The sequence below is a fragment of the Poecile atricapillus genome, chromosome 14, assembly GCF_030490865.1.
Source record: "Poecile atricapillus isolate bPoeAtr1 chromosome 14, bPoeAtr1.hap1, whole genome shotgun sequence".
In the NCBI taxonomy this organism is placed as follows: Eukaryota; Metazoa; Chordata; class Aves; order Passeriformes; family Paridae; genus Poecile; species Poecile atricapillus.
Window position 1 is genome coordinate 3,781,564 of NC_081262.1, and position 24,661 is coordinate 3,806,224.

The 24,661-nt window shown below is 42.0% G+C and overlaps 2 protein-coding genes across 3 annotated transcripts in view; one reads left to right on the plus strand and one right to left on the minus strand.

Annotated features, from left to right (window-relative positions):
• GTF3C1 (general transcription factor IIIC subunit 1) overlaps positions 1–535 on the minus strand; it is a 38,053-nt gene extending 37,518 nt beyond the window's left edge. For both annotated transcript variants that reach the window (XM_058849250.1, XM_058849249.1), the window contains exon 1: positions 286–535. In XM_058849250.1, the coding sequence (XP_058705233.1) occupies positions 286–515 (230 nt within the window). In that variant the 5' untranslated portion in view covers positions 516–535. The remainder of the gene's footprint in view (positions 1–285) is intronic.
• A 160-nt stretch (positions 536–695) lies between these two features.
• KATNIP (katanin interacting protein) overlaps positions 696–24,661 on the plus strand; it is a 56,202-nt gene continuing 32,236 nt past the window's right edge. Inside the window, exons 1-13 of the mRNA XM_058849251.1 lie at positions 696–848; positions 1,259–1,386; positions 1,800–1,875; positions 3,343–3,512; positions 8,063–8,148; positions 9,714–9,851; positions 11,849–12,113; positions 13,481–13,630; positions 15,689–15,852; positions 16,879–16,991; positions 17,399–17,513; positions 17,898–18,104; positions 22,118–22,258. Coding sequence (XP_058705234.1) covers positions 1,814–1,875; positions 3,343–3,512; positions 8,063–8,148; positions 9,714–9,851; positions 11,849–12,113; positions 13,481–13,630; positions 15,689–15,852; positions 16,879–16,991; positions 17,399–17,513; positions 17,898–18,104; positions 22,118–22,258 — 1,611 coding nt within the window. The 5' untranslated portion in view covers positions 696–848; positions 1,259–1,386; positions 1,800–1,813. The remainder of the gene's footprint in view (positions 849–1,258; positions 1,387–1,799; positions 1,876–3,342; positions 3,513–8,062; positions 8,149–9,713; positions 9,852–11,848; positions 12,114–13,480; positions 13,631–15,688; positions 15,853–16,878; positions 16,992–17,398; positions 17,514–17,897; positions 18,105–22,117; positions 22,259–24,661) is intronic.

Below are 24,661 nucleotides of genomic sequence, written 5' to 3' on the forward strand. Positions count from 1 at the left end.
GGGGCCCCGGCTCGGCCCCTCAGCCAGGCCGGGTTTAGCCCGCGACGAGTCCGGGCTCGGCCCCTCAGCCGGGCCGGGTTTAGCCCGCAAGGGGCCCCGGCTCGGCCCCTCAGCCAGGCCGGGTTTAGCCCGCGACGAGTCCGGGCTCGGCCCCTCAGCCGGGCCGGGTTTAGCCTGGTAATCGGGCCGAGTTTAGCCCGGCGACCAAGCCCACGTTTAGCCCAGCAACCAGGCCCGGCTTCTCCGGCGGCAAGGCCCGGGGGCCGCCGCGCTCGCTGCCCTCACCGGTCGTGCAGGCGGAGCGGCGGGCGCGGCCGGGGCAGGAGGTAGAAGCGCACGTCGGGCTGGGCGCTGAGCGCGGCCCAGAGCAGCTGCTGCGTGTCGGGCTCCAGCGGCAGCGGGAAGGGCGGCGAGCGGACGGTCAGGCGGTGCCAGAGCGCGGCCATGGTGATGCCGTCCAGCCCCTCCAGGGCCACCTCGTCCAGCAGCACCCACAGCGGCTCCATGGCCTCCATCCCCGCCGCCGCTTCCGGGCCCGCGGCGCGCAGGAACTGACGGCGGCACAGGCGCGACCGTCGCCAGGGAAACCGAGCAACAGGCCCGGCCGGGGCCGAGTCTGCCCGGGGCCGAGTCTGCCTAGGGGCCGTGTCTGGGGATTCTGCCCCAGGATCTGCGTCCGTCCGGGGTCTCGTTCCCCGGTCCGTACCGGTCCGGAAGCTCTGTCCCGGGGTCAGTGTCAGTCCCGGGTCCGTGTCCATCTGAGCGCTCTGTCCGGGGTTATTGTCCTCTGGGGACTCTGTCCGGGCTCTCTGTCCTGGGTCCGTGTCCGTCCTGGGGCTCTGTTCGAGGTCAGTGTCCGCCCAGTGCCCCTCTCTGGTGCCTCTATCCCGGCTCCGTGTGCATCTGGGGCTGTGTCCATCTGGGGCTGTGTCCGGGGGTCTGTCCCGGCTCCGTGTCCATCTGGGGCTGTGTCCGGGGGTCTGTCCCGGCTCCGTGTCCATCTGGGGCTGTGTCCGGGGGTCTGTCCCGGGGCTGTGTCCATCTGGGGCTGTGTCCGGGGGTCTGTCCCGGCTCTGTGTCCATCAGGGGCTGTGTCCATCAGGGGCTGTGTCCGGGGTCTGTCCCGGCTCCGTGTCCATCTGGGGGCAGAGCCGAGGCGGGGCCGGGCCCCAGCCGTGCCTCGGGCTGTGTCCGGGCTCTGGCAGAGCTGCCCTGCGCTCGGTGAGAGACACAACACGCGGTGCTCTCTTTGGTACAGAGCTCAACGAAACGTGCTGGTGGCACATTTGAACTTCTGAAAGTGCAAGAGCACACCCCGGCACAACTTGCGGCAGCGGTGTGGTGAGGATTGCTGGAAAAATTCAGGTTTCCTGAATGGCAAGCCAGGTAAAAATCTTCAGTTAAACACTTCAAATATATCCAGCCTCAGCAGTGAATAAGGTGTAGGATGAACTGACCTAACGAGTGGTAGCAGCTCAGAGAATTCCTTCCACAGCTCTTCTGCTGTGCCCCAGGGCCGTCTTGCCTGCCAGGTCTGGCATTATAAACTTGTTATAGCATATGACTTCTACTTTTAGTTTTTTTTGGTTCTTCAGTAGATTGTGAAGGGTTCTGAAAATAAGTAAAACAATTGGTGTTTCCTCTGTTCTTTCAGGAGCTTTATTTACAGCCCTGACAGCTTTATGCATGGTTGAAGGAGGAATGTTTTTCAGTTTATAGCCTTCTCATCTATTGAGGGTGCAAAACCAGTGGTACTCCATAATAAATCATTCAGTGTGACCATTATATTCTCATTTCAGGTATATGTTAAGACATGGTGACTGACTTTGATGAAAAACATGACGAATATTTAATATCCCTTCAGCAGAGAAACCGGTAAGTGTTACCACTTTGGGTATGAAATATTTGTTGTATCAAATATCAGCAGCTGTGATGCAAAATCTGACTTGCTGTGCCTTAAAACATTCATATGTTCTCTCTTCTTCCCTTTGTTTTCTAAAAGTTCTTATTTCTAAATGAGATCACAATGTTTCCTCAGCATTTAACATATAAATACATCTATTAAAATAGTTACTTTTTCCACAGCTGACAGAAAGATTTTTGTTTATAGAGCAAGAGGTTGTAGATTCAGAAGTAACTGGCAGGTCACGCTGTGTGAGGCTGTAGTGATGAGGCACAGTTGTTATGGTGTCAGAAATACAGAAAAGTGGGAAATAAGGGCAGCCAGGTTGCCTTTGCAAACTCCAGTGTTTCTCAGACAAGTTTCACACATTTATTTTCCTCTTTGTTCATGTGCTCCTGTCACTATACCGTGGACAGATGAACTGCATAGCTTAATTTAGAGGAGTCTACAGAACTTTCTGGCTGGATTCCTTCCTTTAACACAAGTCATAGGATTTCTAATCAAATTCTATAACAAATTTGGTAAAAAGATCTTGAAGGCCACAATTATGTTAAAAGACCAGGCAATTTTTGTGACCACATGTTTCTTTCCTATACAGTACCCTAAAGCAGTTTTAGAAAAAGATAAAACCAGTTTATTTAATGGTTAAACCAACTTGCATCCTTGGTATCAGGGCTCTAATTCTGGCTGCCGGGGATGTGCTCTTGGGAAAAGGTGGCTGGTGTCACAACACAGACATGTGGGGGACTTTGTCTTGTGGATTGACCCATCCTGGAGTCAGAGGGAAACCAGGTGGTGCAGGGGAATGCACAAATTGTCACCCACATGATGCCAACCTCCTGGCCTGCATGTCACCTCACCAAAGGAATTAGCATGGTCTGGGTATAATCCATGGTGAAAGGAGAGAAGATGAGAGTTGGAGGAGGGAGTGCAGCTGCTTCACTGAAACTGAGCCCATGGAAGGGCATTATTTTGATTATTTTAACCAGCATTTAATTTTCTGGTATCTCTAACTGCAGTATTGGCTGGGGGCTTTCCACCTCCAGTTTCAAGCCACAAATAATATTTTTTTTATTCTTGAAAAGAGGCCAACAGTTTTTAAGCTTTTTGAAATTCTAATTGAAATTCCTTAAAATTCTTAAGAGGAAAGGTTAAATATGCAAAATACAAAATGGAAGAAAGAATGTGAAATAAGAAATAACACTGGAAAAATACCTGAAAGGAATAGCTTGGTCAAACTTCATCTGTCATCTGTGTGTGGGTGCTCATACAGACATTACAGAACAGGAACAGACCCTGGGAGATGTATTCTGAAAGGGTTCCTTGAACTGGGAAGGTATTTTTCAGCTTTGTGACATGGTGTGTTGTTGTATTTATTGCTGATCTGACCATCTGTGTATGCACTGTGCAAGGATGAATTATTGGCCTTTCTCCTTCAGGCTGCAGGAACGGTTAAAAAAAAAAGACCCTGTGCAAATCAGACTGGAGCAGTTGGAAAAAGGATTTTCTCCATATGTGAATGGAGCTAACTCTGAGCTGAGAAAACACCGCAGGAAAATCACCCCACACAGCTTCCTGAGAAACAGGGCCAAAGCCACCAGGACAAAGGGTGAGTGCCAGAGCTGTAACTCAGAGAGGTCACTGTCATCCAGGGACACCAGGCACCACTGGAGCCTGGTGGGATGAAATTCCATGGAAATTGGATTGCTTAAGCTGGTTGTGTGTAAGGAATAGTCTCTGCAACACCAATTTTTCACTCAATCCCTCTTTAATTCCAACATTTAACTTGTCTGCCTCTTCATTTGTTAAACAGCTCTAATTAGAAGTAGAAGATTAGAAATGTATACAAATTGTCAGGGGAAAATAATGGTATACCTTTGACACATAACACCATAAGAGGATTTAAGATCTTGTGGACTTCAGTGTTATCCAAGTCTGGTGTCCTGAGGACAAATGACATTTGATGACATAGGCTGTAATCAAATTATACCCAGTAATAGCTTCATTAAGCTCATAAATTATGTTTAAGCCATAATAGTTGTCTTAAAAGGATAGCTAATCTTTATTTAAATATTTGAAGTAAAGAAAATCAACCATTTTTTCCCAGTGATTAGCTGGCTTCACAGAAAAATGGGTATTTTGTTTCTAATTTCAGTCTGTCTGTCATTGAGAGCAGTGTAGTGACAGGAATAATTTTGCATGCATGAAAGTATAAAATATGAGCTTACTGGCCTTCTAATCTATTTAGCATAATGAAAAGAAAGTTGATTTTACTAAATCCCTGTGTAAAGCAGTTTACCAGCCTTAGTCAGTTATGTTCACACTTGCTACAACCTATCTCAGAGTGTTTTTTTAATGTGTGATAGCCTGCTTAAGCTTCATTTTCATCTAAAAATGAAGACAAAGAGTTAAAAGAGTTACCTAGTATGATAATTTATTGATTGAAAGTATATTAATCTCAGCTATACTGGAAATTAACTTTTCCTTCATTAACTGTTCCAACCATGTCTCTAACTTCATTTCCTTAATTTGTTTTCCTGCTACACTGGGCACATAGTACTTGTTTGGAGGCTTAGGTGTATTCAGCTTGTATAATTTCCTGCAGGTTATGGGATGGTGATGAGGAATCAGCTTGTCACCTGGCTCCACTGTTCTCTGTGAAAGTGAAACCTTGTGTGTAATGATGTAAAAATGGTCCTGTTCTTGGATACTGGGAAATGGTGGAAATTGGGTGCTCTATCACACAGGGCTGATACATTTTCAGGTAGCTAAAGAGGGTGTAAATCAACGTCTTGGACTTTATGCTCCAAAAATTGTGAAGGGATATTGTGGCAGCAGTTCAAGTAGAACTCTGTCAAGAGAAATTTCCTCTTAAAGTTCTGCTGTGCAGTTGTCATGTCTCAGCTTAACTAAAATTCTTTATTTCTATGGTCCCTTAAAGCCATTTGCTTCAGCCAAGGTAGAATACATGTTCTAGGGATCTCTGAACACTCCAGTTGCAGTCTCTGCTCCTTTCCTCAACTCCATCAATCACAGACTGTAGCACCAGCTCTGCAGAAGATAACTCAGTGTTTTGCTGTTTCTTAACTCTCCAGTAGTATTGTTTTAAACACATGAAGCTGCAGTGAAAGATACCAACTGCACCATCATCTTGTCATTTTTCCTCTTTCATTTGGTTTTGCCACCGGAGTTCAGAATGGGAGTCATGCTGGTCTGTATGAGCTTCTTGCCTGGGGGTTCTACCTTGGCAATTTTGTGGTCTCTTTCATTTCTAGGCATTTCTTCTCAATGATTGAATATGATTTTACTTACAGGAATGAGATACAGCACTGAGTTTTCTTCCCTATCCATCTCCCATGAGAGTTATTGCATCATTTATTACTTCTAAAGCATCCATCTATAGGATTAGTCTTCACTGAAAAATTAGGAATGGGTGGTACTTAATAATCCAGAACAGGCATAAATCCCTCTTTCTGGTTCCTGAAAGTGTCATCATAAATCTGTTTGTCAGGACTGTTTTCTTTGTGTTCCCTAGGAGTAATTACTGATAATAGTGATTGATAAAGTTTTTATGCATAGGATTGGCAATGAATTTAAATAAATGATGGGTTGGAGGGTAGTGAAGCTGGGCTTTAGGTGTGCTGACATTTCTTTGGGTCTATAACCCACACACGGTTTCACAACTCTGCTTGTTGTTCCAGTGAATATCTGTGTGGTCACAAATGTGGCTTGAGGGTAGTGTGGGGTGTGATTGGATTAGGATTAATGTTTTGAGGATGTACTTCTCAGTCCTTGCCTAGTCAAACAGGCACTGACGGCTCAAATCTCTGAGGGAATGACACCAGTGGAGCTGTTCTGTGTACCCAAACAGGTACTGGTTGGTATTCACATCCCATCCATCCCATGGGAGGGATATTTTTGTTCCAAAGTAATGTTTGTTGCACAGATGACTTGCTTAGCTGCATCAACCTCTGCCTGGGATTTCAACTGCAGTTTTTCCTGACTTAGAGAGACCTGGTCACATGAATCCATCACTAAATAGAGTCATGGACTCACAGAACTGGGAGGAACCTTAAAGCTCATCTTGTTCCACCCCCTGCCGTGGGCAGGGACACCTTCCACTATCCCAGGTTGCTCCAAGCCCCATCCAGCCTGGCCTTGGACAATTTGAGGCCCCCTGTGACAGGGCCTCATCACCCTCACAGGGAACAATTTTTTTCTGATATCCAATCTACCCCTGCTCTCTGTCAGTGTGAAGCCATTCCCTCTTGTCCTGTCACTCCATGACTTGTAAAGAGTCTCTTCAGACACTCAAGCAGTTCTGAGGATGAATTACTCTGCAGTGGTAGCAGGAGTTCTACCATCTCCCCCTTTCCTACTTACATTTGCAGCACACTTGAGGGGCTTCTGGGCAGCTGCTTTGAAGAGATGGATTCTCAGAGTGCAAGGGAAAGGTGCTTCCAGTTCTCTCCCAAAGCAGTGACTGAATCCAGCCATGCTTCTCAGTGTCAGCTCAGGACAGTTCACCCTCAGTGCCAGCAGAGCCAGTGCAGCAGAGCAATCAGCACCAATGCTGACTGAAAGGATTTCTGGTGTTCCTTGGGAATAGCCTATTCCCAAGGAACACCAGAGTGTTCCACACAGGAGTAGCAAGAGCTCTGGTTGGAAGGGCTGTTTCTCTTCCTTGGAGCAGTCCACTCCTTTTCCCCTCCATGTTTACTCCTATTTTGGGCCTCTGAGATGGAGAGATACTTTGTGCTGGAGCATCAGAGCAACATCCTGTAATGCTGTGATCACTGCAAATGGACATAAGCAAACACTGTTCCCCCAGGATGCTCCTACCCTGGACCTGTTCCCTCCTGTCTGCTTGGACCAGCTTTTGTGCAGTCTCCTAGTGAACCAGATTGCCCAAGGGCCTGTAATTAAAGGAATCTTTTATGTTTTCCCACAGTCAAAACTTGCCATATCTATTCTCTGAACAGTTTACTGCACAGGTGCATGTAGGGTTGTCCAACCCCCAAAAAAGAAAATATGGCGTTGAGAGCTGTAGTGAGCAACCTGATTTAATTCAAAAGTAAGCCCTGCTTTGAGTGGAAAGCTAGACTTGGTGACCCTCAGAGGTTCCTTCCAAATGAAATCTTTCTGTGATTCTATGACCTTTGTAGGACAATAGCTTCTTTTATTGGTAGTGCCAGTTCCTGCAGCCTTAGGGTGACCATTAAATTATGGGTTTAAGAAAAAAGGTTTTGCATCAGCTGTTTTTCTCCTCTGAGAAGAAATGGAAGCTGTAAATCTGTCTTGGCCATAGGAAATGAGATGCCTTTATTTAGGATGCTACTGAGAGTGTTGGTGATGCCTTTGTTCCATTGAGGACGGTGATGTGACCTGCAAGTTGTTTGTCTCCTCTCAATCAAAGCATCTTCTCAAAAATCCATTGTTCCACTCTAAGTTGGGGCCATTTCCAGCACAGAGACCCTTAGTTCTCCTTGACCATACAGAGATTTTTTGCAGAAGTTCCTGAACCAGCTCTTCCTTGCCTTAGAAATGAAGGATAATGGTTGTTTGTACATTTATACATGAAGAATCCTTCTCTGCACAGTATGTTAAATACCCAACACATTGTGTTTAATTTGCCAATACCTTATGTTTCCTTAATTTTGAGAGTAAATACACAATTCCTTTGTAAGCCCAGCATATCACCTGTTGTTCATCAGAACCCTGTCTGTCAGTCTGCCTTTGGTAGTTTGGTTCTGGGCTCAGCTGGCTTCCTCAGACAGGTTACTTTCTACCCAGCTGGGGGTCAGAATGATGTGTACATTCTGTTCTATAAAGTATTTCTATATTTTCATATCAAGAAAGGTGGGGTTTCCCCTGCTGTTAAGCTATTGTGTCTTAAAAGAATTTATTCTCTTAAAAACACTTTATGATAACTGTCCCTGAAGAGGTTCAAAACTCCTGCTGCTAGAATTGGCCAGGTTCTGATATAGGATGTCTTTGCAGCTGTTGATTCCATTCATGTGTCAGATTTACTCTTCTGTCCTCAGCTGGGGGGAAAACAAAAACCCATAAACCCACGAACAAAGCTGTCTGTTTGTTGTCTAATAGCGTATTTCTGCTTTCTCTCTTCTGTTTCCTAATCCTTGTGTGTCCCTACTGAAGAAGCAGCCGAGCTAGAAGAGAGTGGGCTGCCAGAACACAGCTCTCAGACTGCCCCAAACAAGATACAACGCAGGAATTGGCTTCAGGTATGGGGCAGGTGGAAAAAATTGGGCTTTGAACTAATTCTTAGGTTGCAAATAACTTTGGGGGAAATTGGTTGCAAGTGGTACAGAGTGGGCAGCTGGGATTCTCTGAGTAGCCACTGTCTGGATACTGACAACATGAAATACTACTCTGCCCACATTTGTGTCTGCTTGGAAGCCTAAAGAGGCAAATCTCATTGAAAGGGTTTGGTTTCAGTGACAGTCATCTCAGAAACTTTTGTAGCCTGGACATGAGTGGCTCAATGTGTCCTCCAGCAGAACAGCTGCTGCTGGGTGGCTCTGATGGCACCCTAGGGAATTTATCTAGTGCAAAGGACAGAGAAACTAATTTTGGAGAGACATCCTTGCTGCCTGTTCCTGCTGTTTTCCACCCTGCAACAGGATTGAGGGACAAAGAAATGTAATTTGCATAATTTGAGTCATAATTTGTGATAAAATATTGTAGAGCATAAGAGAGGGAAATGCATATAAATAAAAATATCACATCTATAAGAAATTTGGAGCCATCAGCTCCATAGTTGTTGGTTCACCAGAGAAATCTCAGAAGAGAAACCTATTTTCCTTTAGCCTAAAAAGGGATCTGAGTTAACCTGTCAAGGACTTAATTAAAAGAATAAATGTGAATTCAGAACAATGGAGCCATGTCACCCAAGTAATTACACTACATGATTAGCCATTGGCCTGGCTGTGTGTCCAGTCTGTGCTTGAGTGATGGGATCAGAGGCCTTTGGCACTGTGGATCAAGTGTTTGTGCTATGCAGGTTTTCTTTTCTTTCAGAAAATACTGCACATTCAAGCTTTAAGGCTGCATTACTTTGTTTACCACCCTTACTGCTTAGTTGAATTCATTTTCTCAGCTTCCATTATGGCCTGTCAGGACTTCTTTGCTGAATTTGCCAGATGTGTGGCTCTGTACTAAAACCTGGTTGCTACTTGGGACTAGCTTAGGATGATTCCTTAAGACTTTTATCCAATTGGATGGGAGGATAGGAGTTATTATATCCTTATGAACAGCTAGAATTATTTAGCTAAAGAGAAGTGCAACCACAGACTGGGAAGGAGGTTGTGCCAGATGGCAGTTTCCTTTCCCAGTGATTTTCCATGGGGATTTTTTTGATAACTAGAGGAGCCAGCAATTCCTGGCCAGACCTGTCAGAGTTGGGCTGTGCAAAGGGATGCTGTGAGGGGGAAAGATAGACTCACTGAAAGAATTCACCCAGGTTGTCTTAGGATATTCCCTCTGGGACATCTCTGCCCCTGGCACTTAGAAAATGCTAGAGGAGTGTAGGAACAGCAGAGGGGAAGGTTTAATATCACTGCCCACTCTGGGCACAGCAGCAGCAGCCGCAGGTGGGGAGTTTGACCAAGGCTGTTAAACATAACTCAGGAGCCCAAAGGTGAGCTCAGGGAGGACAGAAACCTTCTGTGGAACAGAGGGGAAAAGCAGTGCTTGATCATGCTATTGTTATATGAAGTGTGATGGTTACTCTTTTTGTACTGCTGATACACAGAAGAAATTGAATGTCTTTGAACGCTTCTTTTGACAGAAAACTGTGGCGATTAAAACAGAAGGAGGAGGTAAACTCTACATTAAACCATCTCTGGAGTACTCTGATGATTTTGAATCTTATGAAAGCTTGAATGTGGAGAGCAGCAGTGATGATGACGTTGGTCCTCTCTCCCAGGTACAATTGGCAGTTGCCTTCTGTTGTTCATGGCAGTGTCATTTGAAATGTGATCATGCCCAGGTGTCAGCCTTGGCTGGAGCACCCAAACCCAGTCTATAGTGGTGTCTTCATCAGAGAATTTTGCTTTGATGAGATGTCACAAAAAGAAAGAAAAAAATGAAAAGTAAAGTTTCTTGAAAAAAAATCAAGTCTCAATCAGCAACACTACAGAATATTAAACCTTATTTTTAGGAGGTGGGATATTGTCTCTGTTGGGTTGAATTGAGGTATTTCCTGCCAGGAGCCTTTTTCAATTCACTTAACGGTTGCCTAAGTGAACATCACTCCTGGGTGTCAGGTTAGAGAAAGCTGAAAAAACAGCTTTTTGTGCCTTTAGGTTGGTCTTTAAATAATGATGCTAAAATTGTTGCATGTCATTGTTTTACCTAACAAAAATCAGACTATTTGAAAATGTTATAATCAATGCAGCTGCTTTGCATCAAGGATTGTTGTTATATTGACTGTGCAGCCTTCCATTTGATCACTAATTGCAGTTTGTTCTAGCACACTTCACAAATGTGAAAGAAAATGAATCAATGAACAAAAATTTATGGATGTTTTTCTGCCTAACCAATTAATGACATAAATAAAGCTTTTCTGGGTAATGGAGTAGCATCTATATATGAAACTGTTTACAGATCTTACCACTGATATCAGACAAAATTCCCAAACATATTTTCCTAGCTTGCATCTTTCTCTCATCCCTATATTGCTCTTGCATTGATGATTATTTTTTGCTCTACAAGCTGGTAACTTGTTTACTCTGATGGATATTTATATATTTTATAAATATTCTTTAATAGGAAGCTCATAATTTTAAAAGAACCCCTCACTTTTCTTTTTATCCAAGATGGAAATAATTTTGATTTTTGCTGGGGCTATAATGTGTTTTTTTGAATGTCTTGTTACAATGCAGATGCAGAGGTTTCAGAGGAAAAGAAAGCTTGTGCAATTTCCTGTCAAAGAGCTGGAAATATTAGTTTTGACTGTCATAAAGACATGCTCGATATCAAGGCTCAGGTTGCTTATAAACCCTCTTTTGAACCTGACTTTGTCTGCTCTTTGTAATATATTTCTGTCAACATGGATTTCCTAACAAGTGTAATCTGTAGCAGCTTGAAACTTTCACTGCAAACTGAATATAAACTGTCACAGTTCATTTGTACCTAAGGTAGCTTCAGGTTTTCATTTTATACAGTTTGCTTACCTATGTTTATCTCAAAACTCTAATACCAACAACAACGAAAAAAGCATTTAAGAGATGCAAGGTCTTTTCCTTTTGCATTCATAAAAGCCCACAGCTCCTGCATCATCTGTGCTGTTTGTGGTGTGTGATGAGAGAGGCAGGGAAGTTTTCTCTACGGTAAATTTCAAAATAGGTTATTTTTTGCATAAAATCCTGTTACAGTGTGTCCACTTCAAAAAACTCAAACTGGGAGCTTAGCCCATTAGACCCCAGCTCTTTTTCTGCTGGTTTTTGAAGTACAGATGTGTACAAGGCAGGACTATTATCATCTATCATGTGCTTAAAAAGGAGTTGCTGTTACATGAGCTTGACAGTCTTGTGAAGGCATTTGGAAATTTTGGATTGCAGATACTCTTCAAATAGCAAGGCACAACTGTGAGACTGCACAAATATATGCCTTTGCTCTCCCCCTTACTTGCTTTTTTGTAACTTATTCCTAAAAATTGGTTTTGCACATAAAAACTCCTTGGCCTACAGAATGTTCCTGCTGGTTACTGATGAGATGGAGCACAGGAGTTGTAGGATGACTTTTCTTTACAAGCCCTCATCAAAAGAGGCAAGACATGACATAGGAATGGGAATATTTTTAGCTGCAGCACAGCTCCGAGTTCATCAGATTCTTCTTTCTCCTGGGGAGGAAGAGGCAGCCACTCTGGTTTATTTTAAAATACAAGTTTGAGCTTTTCTGACAGATGTGTTTATATTGTAGCAGGAATTGAGAAGCAGCTTGCAGCACAGTCTGGAAGAGGAGAGGATGGAAGAAGACTCCCTTAGTGATGATTATGACTCTGTTGAAGAGGATGTGTTTTTAGAACCATCTTCCACCGAGGAAGCAATTACAGGCTTTGAAGGCCTTCAGTTGGATAGCAGTGGGGCACTGCAGAAGGAAGGTTCTGAACTTCAGGATGCTGGGAGACGCTCTGGCCTTGATTCTGGTGCCCCAACTGTGCTGGAGCTCAGCCAGGATCAAAGCAGTAAGTCTGTGTCTTCCATGCTACTACGGTGCTACAATAATCATTCTTTGAGGGAATTACTTTTAAGGTTGATCATTAGGAGTTATTCCATACCCTCCTAAATTCTAATGCTCTTCAGCAAAGCTGTTGTTTCCATCTTCTGATTTGGGACACTTGCATCCTCTTGTACTTCATTAAGAATTTTTTTGGTAAATCCAAAGATACAGACCTGGTTACTGCACCTGCATTGCCAGCTCTCTCTAGACACTTGAACTAAGATTGTCTCAGACTGTCTGTGAGATTTATCAAGAAATTTTCATGGTTTTAGATATATTTTTGAACTGTTTTTGCAGTAATTCAGGCAGCCAAATCTTCCCAGTCTCAGCTTTCTTTCACATCCTGGGTTCTGGCTATTTGTCCCAGTGTGTGCTATTCATCCCTGTAACTGACATGAGCCACTTCTTTTTGTCTCTTTCTGTCTCCTTTGGAGACCTCAGTGTCCAAACCCACAGCCAATCATCAGGTCTCAAAGATTATTTAACAATGGGTGGAGAGTTCAGACCTAGACCAGACCTAGACCTAGACCTAGACCTCCTTTCAGTATTTCTCAAAATTCCCTCCCTACTCATTTCCGGTAGAGTAATTGGTTTTGGTTTTTTTGGCTTTGTTATTTTACTATGTCCTTTTTTTCCCTTTCCCTAATCTATAGTTAATTGCAGAAATTCAGAGGAACAATATTGGAATAAATTAAGTAGAGGAGTGTTCCTTTCATTATCATAGATGTGAGTGGAGTATGAATGGGGAGAGGAGCAGAAGAAGAGACAGGAGCAAGGGATGGAAGCGTAATGAGAACAAAATCACTGGGAGAGTGATTTTGGATTCTGGACTTTTTGTCCAGAGAGAAATTTAAGAGGTGTGATGGAAATAATAGAGGCATTAATAATTCCCAAATCAAAAAGTGAAGAAGTACTTATATGAGCTATTCTAGGCAACCCTCTCCCCCTCTGAAACTTCTAAACAAGACAACATTTGCATCTGTATTTTAAGGATTTGCTTTGCTATAATTGTCTTCACAAATGACATGGGACTTCTTTTTTATTTTTGCTTTTCTTGACAGTAATGCAGGTAAATATCTGTCAGAGATGAGATATCCTGGTACATTATAATACTATTTTTATTTTGTTTCACTGAGCTAGTGCCAGCCATCCATATGTGCTTCTACATCAATAGAACAGTGTCAGTGAAAGGGAGGGAAATCATCACTTTTAACTATGCCAACATAATTAAAATGGCAAAACTTTAGCATTTAAATCAAATAATTTTTCCTGGGCTGGCTGCTTCCACGTAACTTTAAAGTTTTTTATTTCTGTTTCCTTTTTATCTTGCAGAAGTGAAGCCAGTGCGAGTTCTCTCAGCCAAAAGAAAGGACAGTGCTGAAGTGTACATTCCTGTCAAACCAGTCATGCTGAAAAATAAAGGCACTCGGCCACTCTCTGCTGAGTTCTTGCACCAGGACAGACATAAAACAATTTGTTCTAGTAAGAAATAAGAATATATGATGTCAATAAGGAGAGTTTTCGTGCTTTTCCCCCCTCTGGCTCAGATGCAATTTCAGCACACATCTGTCATTATGTGATTCTTTTAGCTGTCACTGCCCTTTTTTTGTTTTTGTTTTTAAATGGGATTTTCTGTGCTTTCGTTGTTGCTTTTAACACCTCAAATGTTCTGACTTCAGTGAAATTGTGATAAAGTATTAAAGCCCGTATACTTTAATTTTCTGCCACATCTTTACCGTCTTCCTTCCCTTTTTGCTTCCACAGCACAAGATTTGCCCTCTCCCTTTCAGTCCTTGTTCAGTCCTTGCTCTGTGTTTCCCACTTCCCTCATGGAGGTCGATTCCCTGTGGTGGTATTAATGGACAGGTGTGTTCTCCCAGTCAGCAGTTGATGTTTGGTGGAAGAGTTTAACACAACAGATTTGTAGCAATATAAAATGCAGAGCTCTCTACCACAATAAAGGCACAGTTTTACACTTCATGACAACAGAGCCCCGTGGCTGCTTGGGACTGTACTTGAATTACACCTTGAGCACTGAGATCAGTCTGCAGTGTTGGGTAGATATGCCAGTATCTAGGACCATACTGAAAATGTTTTTCTTGGACTGGAGAACATAATTTGAAGCCACTGCTGCTTATTCTAAAAATCTGCTGCTAAGGTGTAGTCTTCACCTGGGGAAAAGCCTCAACAAAACACAGCAAACCCCAAATGTAGGGGCTGAAGTTGTGACTGCAGTTGTAGTTCAGTGCAGTCCTTAACAAGTCTGATCAGCTTGGGTTTTGAAAGGTCTGAGGTGAAGTTTTCAGACCTGCCATACTCTGTGGTCAAGCTGCTCTTTACAAAAAAGCCAGAATCCAGATGTGTCCCAAGAAAGCACTAAGGCCAGTGGTTTTGAAAAGGCAAGTAATTAGTTTCTTAATTAGCAGAAAACCAAGCAGAGAAAAAGAAGTTAATTCTTTTTGGCTCCAGAATAAATCCCTTTTGTAGCTTCTGAGACCCTCACCCACCATCTGTTGGAGCAGATGTTGCTTTGACTTCCCAGAGATGTGTGCAGCATTTTCTCAGGTTATAGTAGTGCTGTTTGGAGCTGTTTCTGTCCAACTACTGTGATAAATCCTAAATTAATTTCATTTCAGGGGGATGGTACGGTACAGAAGAATAATCAGGTCTTTATTCTATCCCTGTTTTTGCAGAGATGACTGATGGTTGTTTAAAGTTTTCATGGGTGTATGTGCAAAGAGTGAATGCACACAAATCTCAGCTCAGTTTGAACTTCTTGTCTTCTCAAGGTGGACTTCATGTTATTTGCTCTGTGCTCTCCTCCCTGCAGCATTGAGAGCACTCTGGCACTTCAGTATTTCCCCTCACTCTAAATGTCTGTACAAATGTCTGAGTCTCTTCTCTTCCCTTGACTTTTAAAGCCCTGAGATATAACCACTGTGCTTCTCTTTTAGTCCAATCTCACATCATCTGTTGTTAAATTTGATTTCCTTTCTTTCAAACCTGTTTCTAGGCTGTGATGTTTCTGTTTCTCCATGAAGTTTGGGAAGATTGGGATTCGTGTGGGCATTGTGATGACTGCTTAAGTGATAAGGTCATTTCTTTTGCCTTGTAAATAGCAACTCCTAACTCCCCTTGTTTTGCTAGAAGTCTCTGGAGATTCCTCCAAAGTAGCTGAACACCCCAATTACAAATTCCTGCTGTGCTTAAATTATATATACTTCTTTTTAATGGACTATTACAAGGCATTTCCACTAAATACCAGAACAAAGCAATCTAAAAGCATAAAAATTATGTTTCTCATTTGTTGGTTTTCTTCTTCTTATGATCCTGTTTTAACTGTTGCCTAAATAAGATGTGACTTGGTATCTTAACATAAAACCAAAGTGGGGGAATTCAGCTTCATTTGGGCTGGTTATAGACTGCTTGCAAAGCCCTGTGTCAGTAACTGAATGGGAAGTTTCAGATGTTGGAATGTTCCATACTTGTATGTCCTGAACAAATGAGTATTCCTTCTTTTTTTTTTTTTTTTGGTTCCAGAGCCGTTAAGTCGACCAGAAACATCCCTTTCACTAACCAGGAAGAGTGTGTGTGAGAAGGATCCTGACTTCTCTGTTTCAGCTGTTGTTCAAGCAGTGCAGATTGAAAATGAATTCTTGCAGGGAGATCTGCAAGGGCAAGCAGTTGCCACAAACCCCCAAGAGGTATGGCAAAAAAAATAAAGCTGTTTGTTCAAGTAGCAAAATCCTGATGAATGACAATCTCTTACACATTAGGATTGTGTATGAATGAATGGTGATGCCCCCTAAGTGTAATTCTATTTGTTTTATTCTTCCAAAGGGTTGTTTCCTTGAATCTGCTTCCTCAGGTTGGCATCCCACAGCTCCCTCTTGATTACAGGGATCACTGAGCAACTGATAGACCAGCCATATGATGTGTCTATACAGTCAGATGCACAGCTGCAGGCCCACTTGAGCCATTTTCATCCTGCAAGCTTTTGAAACAAGGCAATGTGTGATTTCCATCCCAATAAATCCTGCCTTCCTCCAGGACTTACTAATATGGGCACTGCTCCCTGTTTGTGCATGCTCTGCTTTTGGAGCAGAGCTGTACACTGCTAGATCTCACTGAGGACAAACTGGGGAGGGTTTTCTGCCCCAATGTGTGTTCATTTCTTACCTCCAAAAACCATGTTTAAAAACTCATAAGCAAGGAGATCAACAAAAATCAACAAAAAAGTTGAGTAGAGCCAGAGGAAGAGCCCATAGCATTATAAGAATGCAGCACTTTTCCTCTGTTTTCTCTTAGGTATCTTACTGATAGCTCTTTATTTAATTTTTTTTTTTTTTTTATGCTAATAGCACTGAAGGGTTTGGGGATTTTTAAAGACTTTATGATTTTGGAGGAGAAAGTCTAGTAGACCTGTGCCAGAGCTTTGGTCAACCCTGAGTCCTCCCAAATGTACACAATGAGATTTTATGTATCTGTATGTGTGTGTGTATTTTCTAGTACTCAGCCTTTGCTTCTATGTTTTCTTCCACACAGAAGATCAAGCTCCAAGTTCATCTTTTTCATTGCAAATCAAGACCAATTCCATTAAATGTGCTTTAACTTTGTATAGAGTTACAGATCAGCTGGGCCTGAACTCTTCTTTCAGAGATGCAGATTGATGCTGTTTGGTGTGAACAAAACATGTGTGAATGAAACATGTTCATCTTTTTCTTACTTAGAAAACATCTTCTGTTCCATCTATTCTTTCTGCAAAGACTGAACCTCCAGAAAAACGCCAGACAAGGACTGCAGTTACCAGAACTGTGGAGAGATTCTGCCCTTTTGGAAGCAGGTATATATATATTTATATATTTGCTTTAGGATAACTTTCTTTTCTGAAGAGAGATTTTTTAGAATGCCACCAGTCTAATTGCTACACCTGAGACAAGTGCAAGTAGCAAATCAGCCAGTGCAGCCTTGGGCCACTTTCTGTGGAGCAGGATCTGCCAACATCTCACTTTATTTTCTTCAGATCACCTCTGCATTCTCTTCTCCCACTCCCTCAGAACCAGCTGGGAACTGGAGCCCAGCTTTTTAACCAAACTCTGTGTATCTAAGGTGGAATGCTGCAAAAGTTGTCATTCAGTGCGTGGGTACATTGTCCTGTGGGGTTCATCCTATCATCTCTTCACCTTTGCACCAACTATTTCTTAAAAATGCAGGAATGATGAGGAAATAACCCAGAACATGTTGTTTCAGACAAAAGAAGAGATTCCTGAAAGGCTCTGTGGAGCGTGGGAGCCATTCTGTCTGTGACAGTGACAGATCCCTGGCTGGTGGCAAAGCTGGAGTAAATTCCAAGTGGAGAAAGCAGGTTTGTGCATATGTTCACCATAATTGGTGCTTCCTAGTGTTATTGATATAAAAATACATTGAGTGAGCTGTATCCCTCAGTTTTGCCCTACATCAGGTAATAAACCTATGGCAAGGTAAGAAAAGACAATTTCTCACTGTTCATCAGAATGACAAAGGAATCAGACAAAGAACAGAGTTCCCTTCTCTTAAGGGAAGTATTGGTGTAACCTCTTTTTAAGAGCAGTATTGGTGTAACCCTGAATGATTGATTGAATGTCATCCAAATAGCCTTGACTTTGCAATCTTTTTGCTTCTGACCCATCAGTTTTGCAGTCTGAACAGTTTTGTTTCACATTTTATTGGTTGGTCACTGATGTTTTTACCATATTTCATTTTGGTCCAGGTGACAGCCAGTAGGGAAGTACATGATCCCATTTATGTGACTATGGAACTTCTTTCCAACTGGGGGAATCCAGCAAACGTGGGCCTGAGCCAGGTGGAATTCTTTGATTTACACAATGAGAGGATCTTTGTGTCTCCTCATGATGTGGACATTCGAAATGCTGACAACGCAGGGGATTTGTGCTGCCTGGTCAATAAGAACTTAAAGGTAAGACAGCTTAGTCCTGGATGTTAAAATCTCTCATTATAATACTCCTATAGTACTCTATCTCCAGGTGTTTTGTTCAGAAGCATTTTGAACCTGACTGCATAACAACTATCTGAGAATTAAAAAAAATACCTACAAATATTGCTTCTTATTAACAAATCCAGCTCTCCTGTTCAAGATGTTGCTATTCAGTTACAACTTTGTTTTAGAACTGAAATAATCCTTGTGATCTCAAGGTACAGGAGCTTCACTGCTAATTTTTTTCAGATGGATAATACAAATTTAAGTAAATTTATAAAGAAAATGTGCCTGTTTTCTCTTGTTCCCTTGTTATCTTTTTACCTAGGGAAGAATTACAGAAAAATAAGACTGTGTAGATAGTTTTGAACAAGAGATTAGGAAAAATATATGGCAGGTAAAAGTCTTTCATGGCTCTTGTGTGAGATAGTAAGATGAGGAGATATGAGATGCTCCCATACTAATGACAATGGGCAAAAGATAGTGACAGGTGTGAAAGAATTAGCAAATGTCCACAGCCTTTCATACAGCCATAATTTTATTTGTGCTGCACATTCACTCTGTGCCATTTTTCATGGGCCTTCAGAGCAAGGATTCTAATAAAAAATTAGTATGATTTTAGTGGATGAGGATACTGAAGGAAGTCTATTAAAAACATAAATTACAGCTCATTTCATGCTAATGGTGCTTTTCTGCTCACAAGGTAGATAAGATTTGAAAGAGGACAAATATGGAGTATTTTGAAATTTAGTTGAAACTCCTTATGGAGTATCATTTCCAGACAAATATTTTTACCTGAAGCATCTTCCTTAGTGTCTCCTGAAAATTGTAGTTTGGATCTCATGAATACCCTTTCTCCTTTTTAGGCTGTTCTGTCTGGCAGGTGGCACTCAGTAGTAGTGGTAGTAGTAGTAGCAGTTGTTGTAGTAACTCTCAGGCTCTCTAGATATTTGAAAATAATATAGTAATACATTCATTAAGCCATTATGAACCTGTTACTCTCAGTATTACTCATACATTTATAGATTCCATTATTCTTAAGTAATGAGCTTTTATATTTCATTGATTAATATATTCCCTTGATTTGTGACTCTGTAATCTCCTCTCTTGAGGCTGCATCCAAGATGCACTCTGGGCAGGTAATATGCTCTTAGGCTGTGGGTATGGGGTGCCTGAACTGCAGATTCCTTCAGAAGGCAGAGCAGCATTTCCAGTTTGTGTACATTTCAGATCACACAGGAAAGCTTTAGGGTACATTAAAAACCCAGCAGATTAATCAATCTCCAAGCAATGAACATTTTCAACAGAACAAAAACTTGAAATAAAAACTTATTGTGTGGAAAATTCATTTTACCATGGTTAAAACACTTCCATCTTTGATCATTTAGGTGTACTTTTGTCTTTGAGAATACTCTTATTGAAGATGATGGATTTTATTTTATTAGTTTATTTATTACCCTTGCAGACTTTTAAGAAGAGCACTTAAACTGCCTCCTTCCTTGTATTTTGTGATATACTGTAAAAGAAAAAAATGCCTGGCAGAATATCTGGTGCTCTCAACTTTTTAGATTAGATATAAGGAAGGATTCTTTACTGTGAGGGTGGGGAGGCCCTGCCACAGGTTGCCCAGAGAAGCTGTGGCTGTCCCATCACTGGACAACTTGGACAGGGCTTGGAGCAACCTGGGATAGTGGAAGGTGTCCCTGCACATGGCAGGAGGTTGGAACTGCATGATATTTAAGGTCTCTTCCAACCTAAACCATTCTGGGATTCTGATAATATTTAGTAAGTCATAAGTAAGGTATTTTATTGAAATTGTTTTCCACAAACCTTTTTGATTCTTATATGCATATAGAGGTCTTTTAAACCTCAGAATAACAAGGACAGATAAATATCTAACAAAGGTATTTCTTCCCCATGGGGAACCCTTAGACCTGTCATTCCTCCTCACAGTGCTTGAGGGCTCCTTTAGCCTCCATCTTTTACACCTTCAGTGCCCACTAGAAGCAGTGCCAATCTCCCTCAAAATCTTAAGACTAAAGATTTCCACTCTCCCCTTTTTCCTTGGTCCAAATGTAATTCTGACTCCTTAATTAAATGTAATTCAAATGTAATTCTGACTCCTTAACATACCACATTCAATCTGATGGTACAAAGAGTTTTTGGGTTAGATTTTTCAGCTTCAAGACAGTATCCCCAGTCTCAAGTACCTCTTGTGAAGGCAAAGACACGACATCACTCTTTGGCGCAAAACACGGGAGTCCTCCACGGTCTCTTGAGTTTTGGCATGGATCTGTCAAAGTGCCTTGAATTTCTGGTGTCAGATCTTTGACACCTCATGGGGACTGTAACACCTGTGTGGCTGTGTAACCTCATCCCTGTCAGTTATCTCCTCTGATAAACAAAATGATCTTCATGGCTGCCTCTCACTCAGGACACAGCACTCAGCCTGGCTCTGATAAACCTCTGGTTTTTTGGAACACCATGTGCAGTTTTACAGAGAAACCAGTGAGAAGGAGGAACAGGTCATTTTGGTGCTGAATCAGGTACCCACCCTTCCGTGAAGGCACCTCTGGCTGTCAGTACACCCCAGAACCTATTGATTTCTGGGGAGTCAGCTCCTGGCTTGAGAGGTCTGCAGATGCACTGCTTACTAGATATTGCTTGCAGTTGGGAAAAAGTTTTATAATCATTCTTGTTCATAGGATGGCTTCAAAAACATGATGCAGCTTTGAAGTTGACCCCAGAGTTGGGTGAACAGTGATTTGAGGGCTGTCCTTCATTTGTTTGATGTCAAGAGGCTTCTTTCTTTTTAACTAGAAAGGATAAAACCTGTCTGGCACCCTCATGGCTGTTTGTGCTCCAAACTGGTGTTAAAAGGAGAAACAGTCTCCCAAAGCTTTTTGAGAGGCTCTGGGGCAGAGACCCCTCAGAGTCTGGATGAGAGAGATGACCATGGTGAGAAGTGGATCTGTTCATGATGGCTCTGAGCAGGCTCCAGGGCGCTGTCCTTACCATTGTTAGTCACATAGCTAAAGGACTCTGGAGGAAAGCTCTGTGGTTAATGCCTTCAGGAAAAACTGAAAGACTCACTTCAGAGAGAAAAGAGTGGGAAAAGACTGCCTGTTATCTTCTGTGTGTGTATCTGTGTACTGTGTGTCCCTGAGATCCAAAGGGGAACTAATTAATCAGCTGCTTTCAGATCACTGATATGTTACCCACATGTGTATCCACTTTGTGCCCTTGTTCATCTCTGTTTTGGGGTAGCACTGGACATCAAATATATTAATATTCTACATTTTGACTCTGAAGCATCCTTCTTTCTGAGCTGCCACATATCCTTTTCTTACATTCTGAACATGTAGAGGTAGCAATTCTTAACGATGTCTCTTAAGAATGAGGCATTTCTTTGGCATTTCAAATCTCTTGATTGCCAGTTGTATGTAAAATTCATGTTGGGAATTCTGTGATATCTTAGAAAATTTCTAGTGTAGAGTCCAGTATAGCTCTGAGGAATAGACCTGTAAGTGAAGCTGATTATCTGCAAAGCCTGATTAAAATAGAGGCAGGCAGCAAAGTAAAATTCTGTAAGATTCCCCTCCTAAGGGGATGAACCAGAAGTGAAGAAATTGTAAAACGATTGTAGAATGTCCATTGTGCTCAGTGATCCCCCCCTAGTGCCAGCAAAGCTGATTAATTTGATAAAAATAAACTGGGCTTGCTCTGTCTGTGCTCTGAGCGTGCAGATGTTTCCCTGGGACAGCAGGCAGCTGACCTTTAGCTCATTGCCAGGTTGTTGGGAGCTGTCTGGCAGGCGGGAGAGTGGGATTTACTCTTGGGAAATGAGGCTGAGGTTTTGCTCTTTGCGTAGCAGATTTTCTGAAACCTTTACTTTTCTAATGGCCGCCTGTTCTGCTGGGGGGTGGGGAGTTAATTAAAACACCCTGCTGGAGGAGAAGGAGCATTAGTGACAGTCTGCTTATCTGTGTTTTTAGCTTCCCAAGGAAAGATGCCTTTGGATGTGCCCTTTTCACCCACCCGTCCAACTTTACTTTGTTATCCGCAATCCCACCCGCTCACGTGACTTTGGTATATCCAAGATCAAGATTTGGAATTACAACACAACAACTCCCAGTGTAAGTAGTCTTTTCTCAACTCCTCTGTATATTTGCTCTTGCCTTGCCTAGGGAAATTCAGTGTGATTTTCTTTCTAAAAGCATGAAATAAAAGTAGATACAATTTCCTGTAATAAAACAGGAGCTGTGAGATGTCCCTGTCTGCTGTAAAATTTGCTTTTGTCTTAATTGTAAGTGCTAACAATGTAGTGATAATGTTTTCATGGGCACAATGAGCATTTGCTTTCAAAGCTATTAAAGATCGCTAAAGACCTAATAAAAGGATTGCAGGTCCTGTCATTAATCCTTTACTGTGGTAAGAAATAAAGATACAAAGGTAAGTGCATCTCAATATTCAGGGCTTTCAGCTGTTTAATCACAATGTAAATAAATAAGTGTTTAAATATGTGTTTCCTGGTGTCTATAAATATAAACAGGCTAACTGCTGCTCAGTTTGGGGTTTGTCACTTTAATGAGAATCATAAAATGGTTTGGGTTGGAAGGACCTTAAAGATCATCCAGTTCCAGCCCCCCTCCCTGGGCAGGGACAATTAAAAAGTCCACTACTGTGTGCTCATAATAAAACCAGTAATCTACTGTTACAAGAGAGACATATCATGGCAGATGGCAGATGGTCTCTTGTCTGTGTGTTTGAATGTCACCATGAATATTATTCTTGTTTGTACACTGCAGCGTTAAGAAAAAAATCTCAGGTACTGGATCAAAGAGGATTTGCTGTCCTGGATTATAAATAAGAAGCTTTATCCCTCTGGTTTTGCTCTCATCCATGTTCTTATATAAGCACATATGGTAATTTATACATACGGAAATGGCCATGGAAGGGACAGCTTAAAACAAATTTACTACAACATGATTTATATTTCTTTTCCTGGAATTTTAATAGCTTTTCTCACTAAAACGTGGTCTACAGGACGTTCCATCATCATTAGAGTGTGCGAAAGGGCCGCTGTTGTTGGAGGTAATGGTGTGATTTGTTACCAATCTACTGAATAGAAGGCAGGAACTACACAGAAATGTCTGTCCCTGTTTCAAGGCTCTGCTTCTTTAACAACCTGCTATGAGGCAGTGTAAAAAATCCATTGGGACTATAATCCTATGGATTTTGGTGGAAATGCAGCAGTTTACCCTTGCTGAAGAAATGTCTCATTATCCTTAAGATGAAGGAATAATACAAAGCAGTTCTGCCTAATTCTATAATTTGTCTTGAGGAAGTTTTGTCTAAGAAGTATAAACCCCCAAAATAAAATGAATGAACAATTTTCTTCCTGCTAATATAAATCCAGAGCCAGATTTCTGTGTGGATTTTGGGAATAATTTTAAATGCCTTCTTTCCCTCAAAAAACATGAAAGTGAGAGATGTCCAAGTACTGCTTCCAAAAATAGGCCAAAAATTAAGTCAGGCCAGTACTTCTGTATATTTGAATTTCAGAACTTGAGTCTGGAAGGAGAAAAAATATGTCTGAAGGAAGCTGTAAAAGTCAAATGACATCATTGTCATGGATTCATTGATTAATTGAATTACAAGGAAGATTTCAGGCTTCATCTTGTCTTTATTTACTTCAGATGAGACACCCAAAAAAGGCAGTGATTTTTAGTCTGCAGGAAGGGAACAAGTGTAATGGCAGCCAGTTTTTTTCATGTTTATCTGCAACAGTCAGACATTTTGCAACTACATGATACAGCCTTGAAGTTGCATGGTTACTTGGTGCTATTAAAACTTTTTTCAAAGATCCAGTCTAATGTCTGTTGTATGTCTTTACAAAACTGGGAATGGAATCAATACCAAAATGCCTTAAGGTCTTAGTTGCTCTCCAGTTAAATAAGTCTCTTCTTCAGGTGGTTTCTTGTGTGTTTGTTCCTTTTGTGCCTGTGTTCCTGTCCATTCTCTTGGGGTTTTTTTCAGTGCTGGATTACCCCTGGGGTGCATTGTCTGTAAGGATGCAGCAGCTTTCTTCCAGCACAATCAGTTGTGTAGAAAAATTTTCTTTGGTTCTTGACTTCTTTCCTACTGCTTCTTTTTCACACTTTTCTGAAAAGTCAGGCAGAAGCAATTTCAGGTCCTCTGTCCAGGAGGAATTCTGAGAAAAGCGCCTCTGGTTTTAAGCTCTGTCCTTTGTGCACAAATATCACAGAAATGACCAGAAATACCATCCCCATTTTCTCCTTGGGAGGCACTATCCCAGCAGACACTCTGCGAGGGCTGAGGGTGCAAGCTGGGAAGGAACATCAAATGCAACCAGAATTATTTTCACAAAATATTTTTTCTTCCTGACCCTGCTTATACCTATCTGCTTGTTCTGAGACATTGTGCCCTTTTAATTACTCTTGCAGGAGGGAAAAGCCCTGCCTTGGATGAAGTATGGAGTGTTTGTTTACAGGGTGGGATTACTCCTGAGGAAGGGA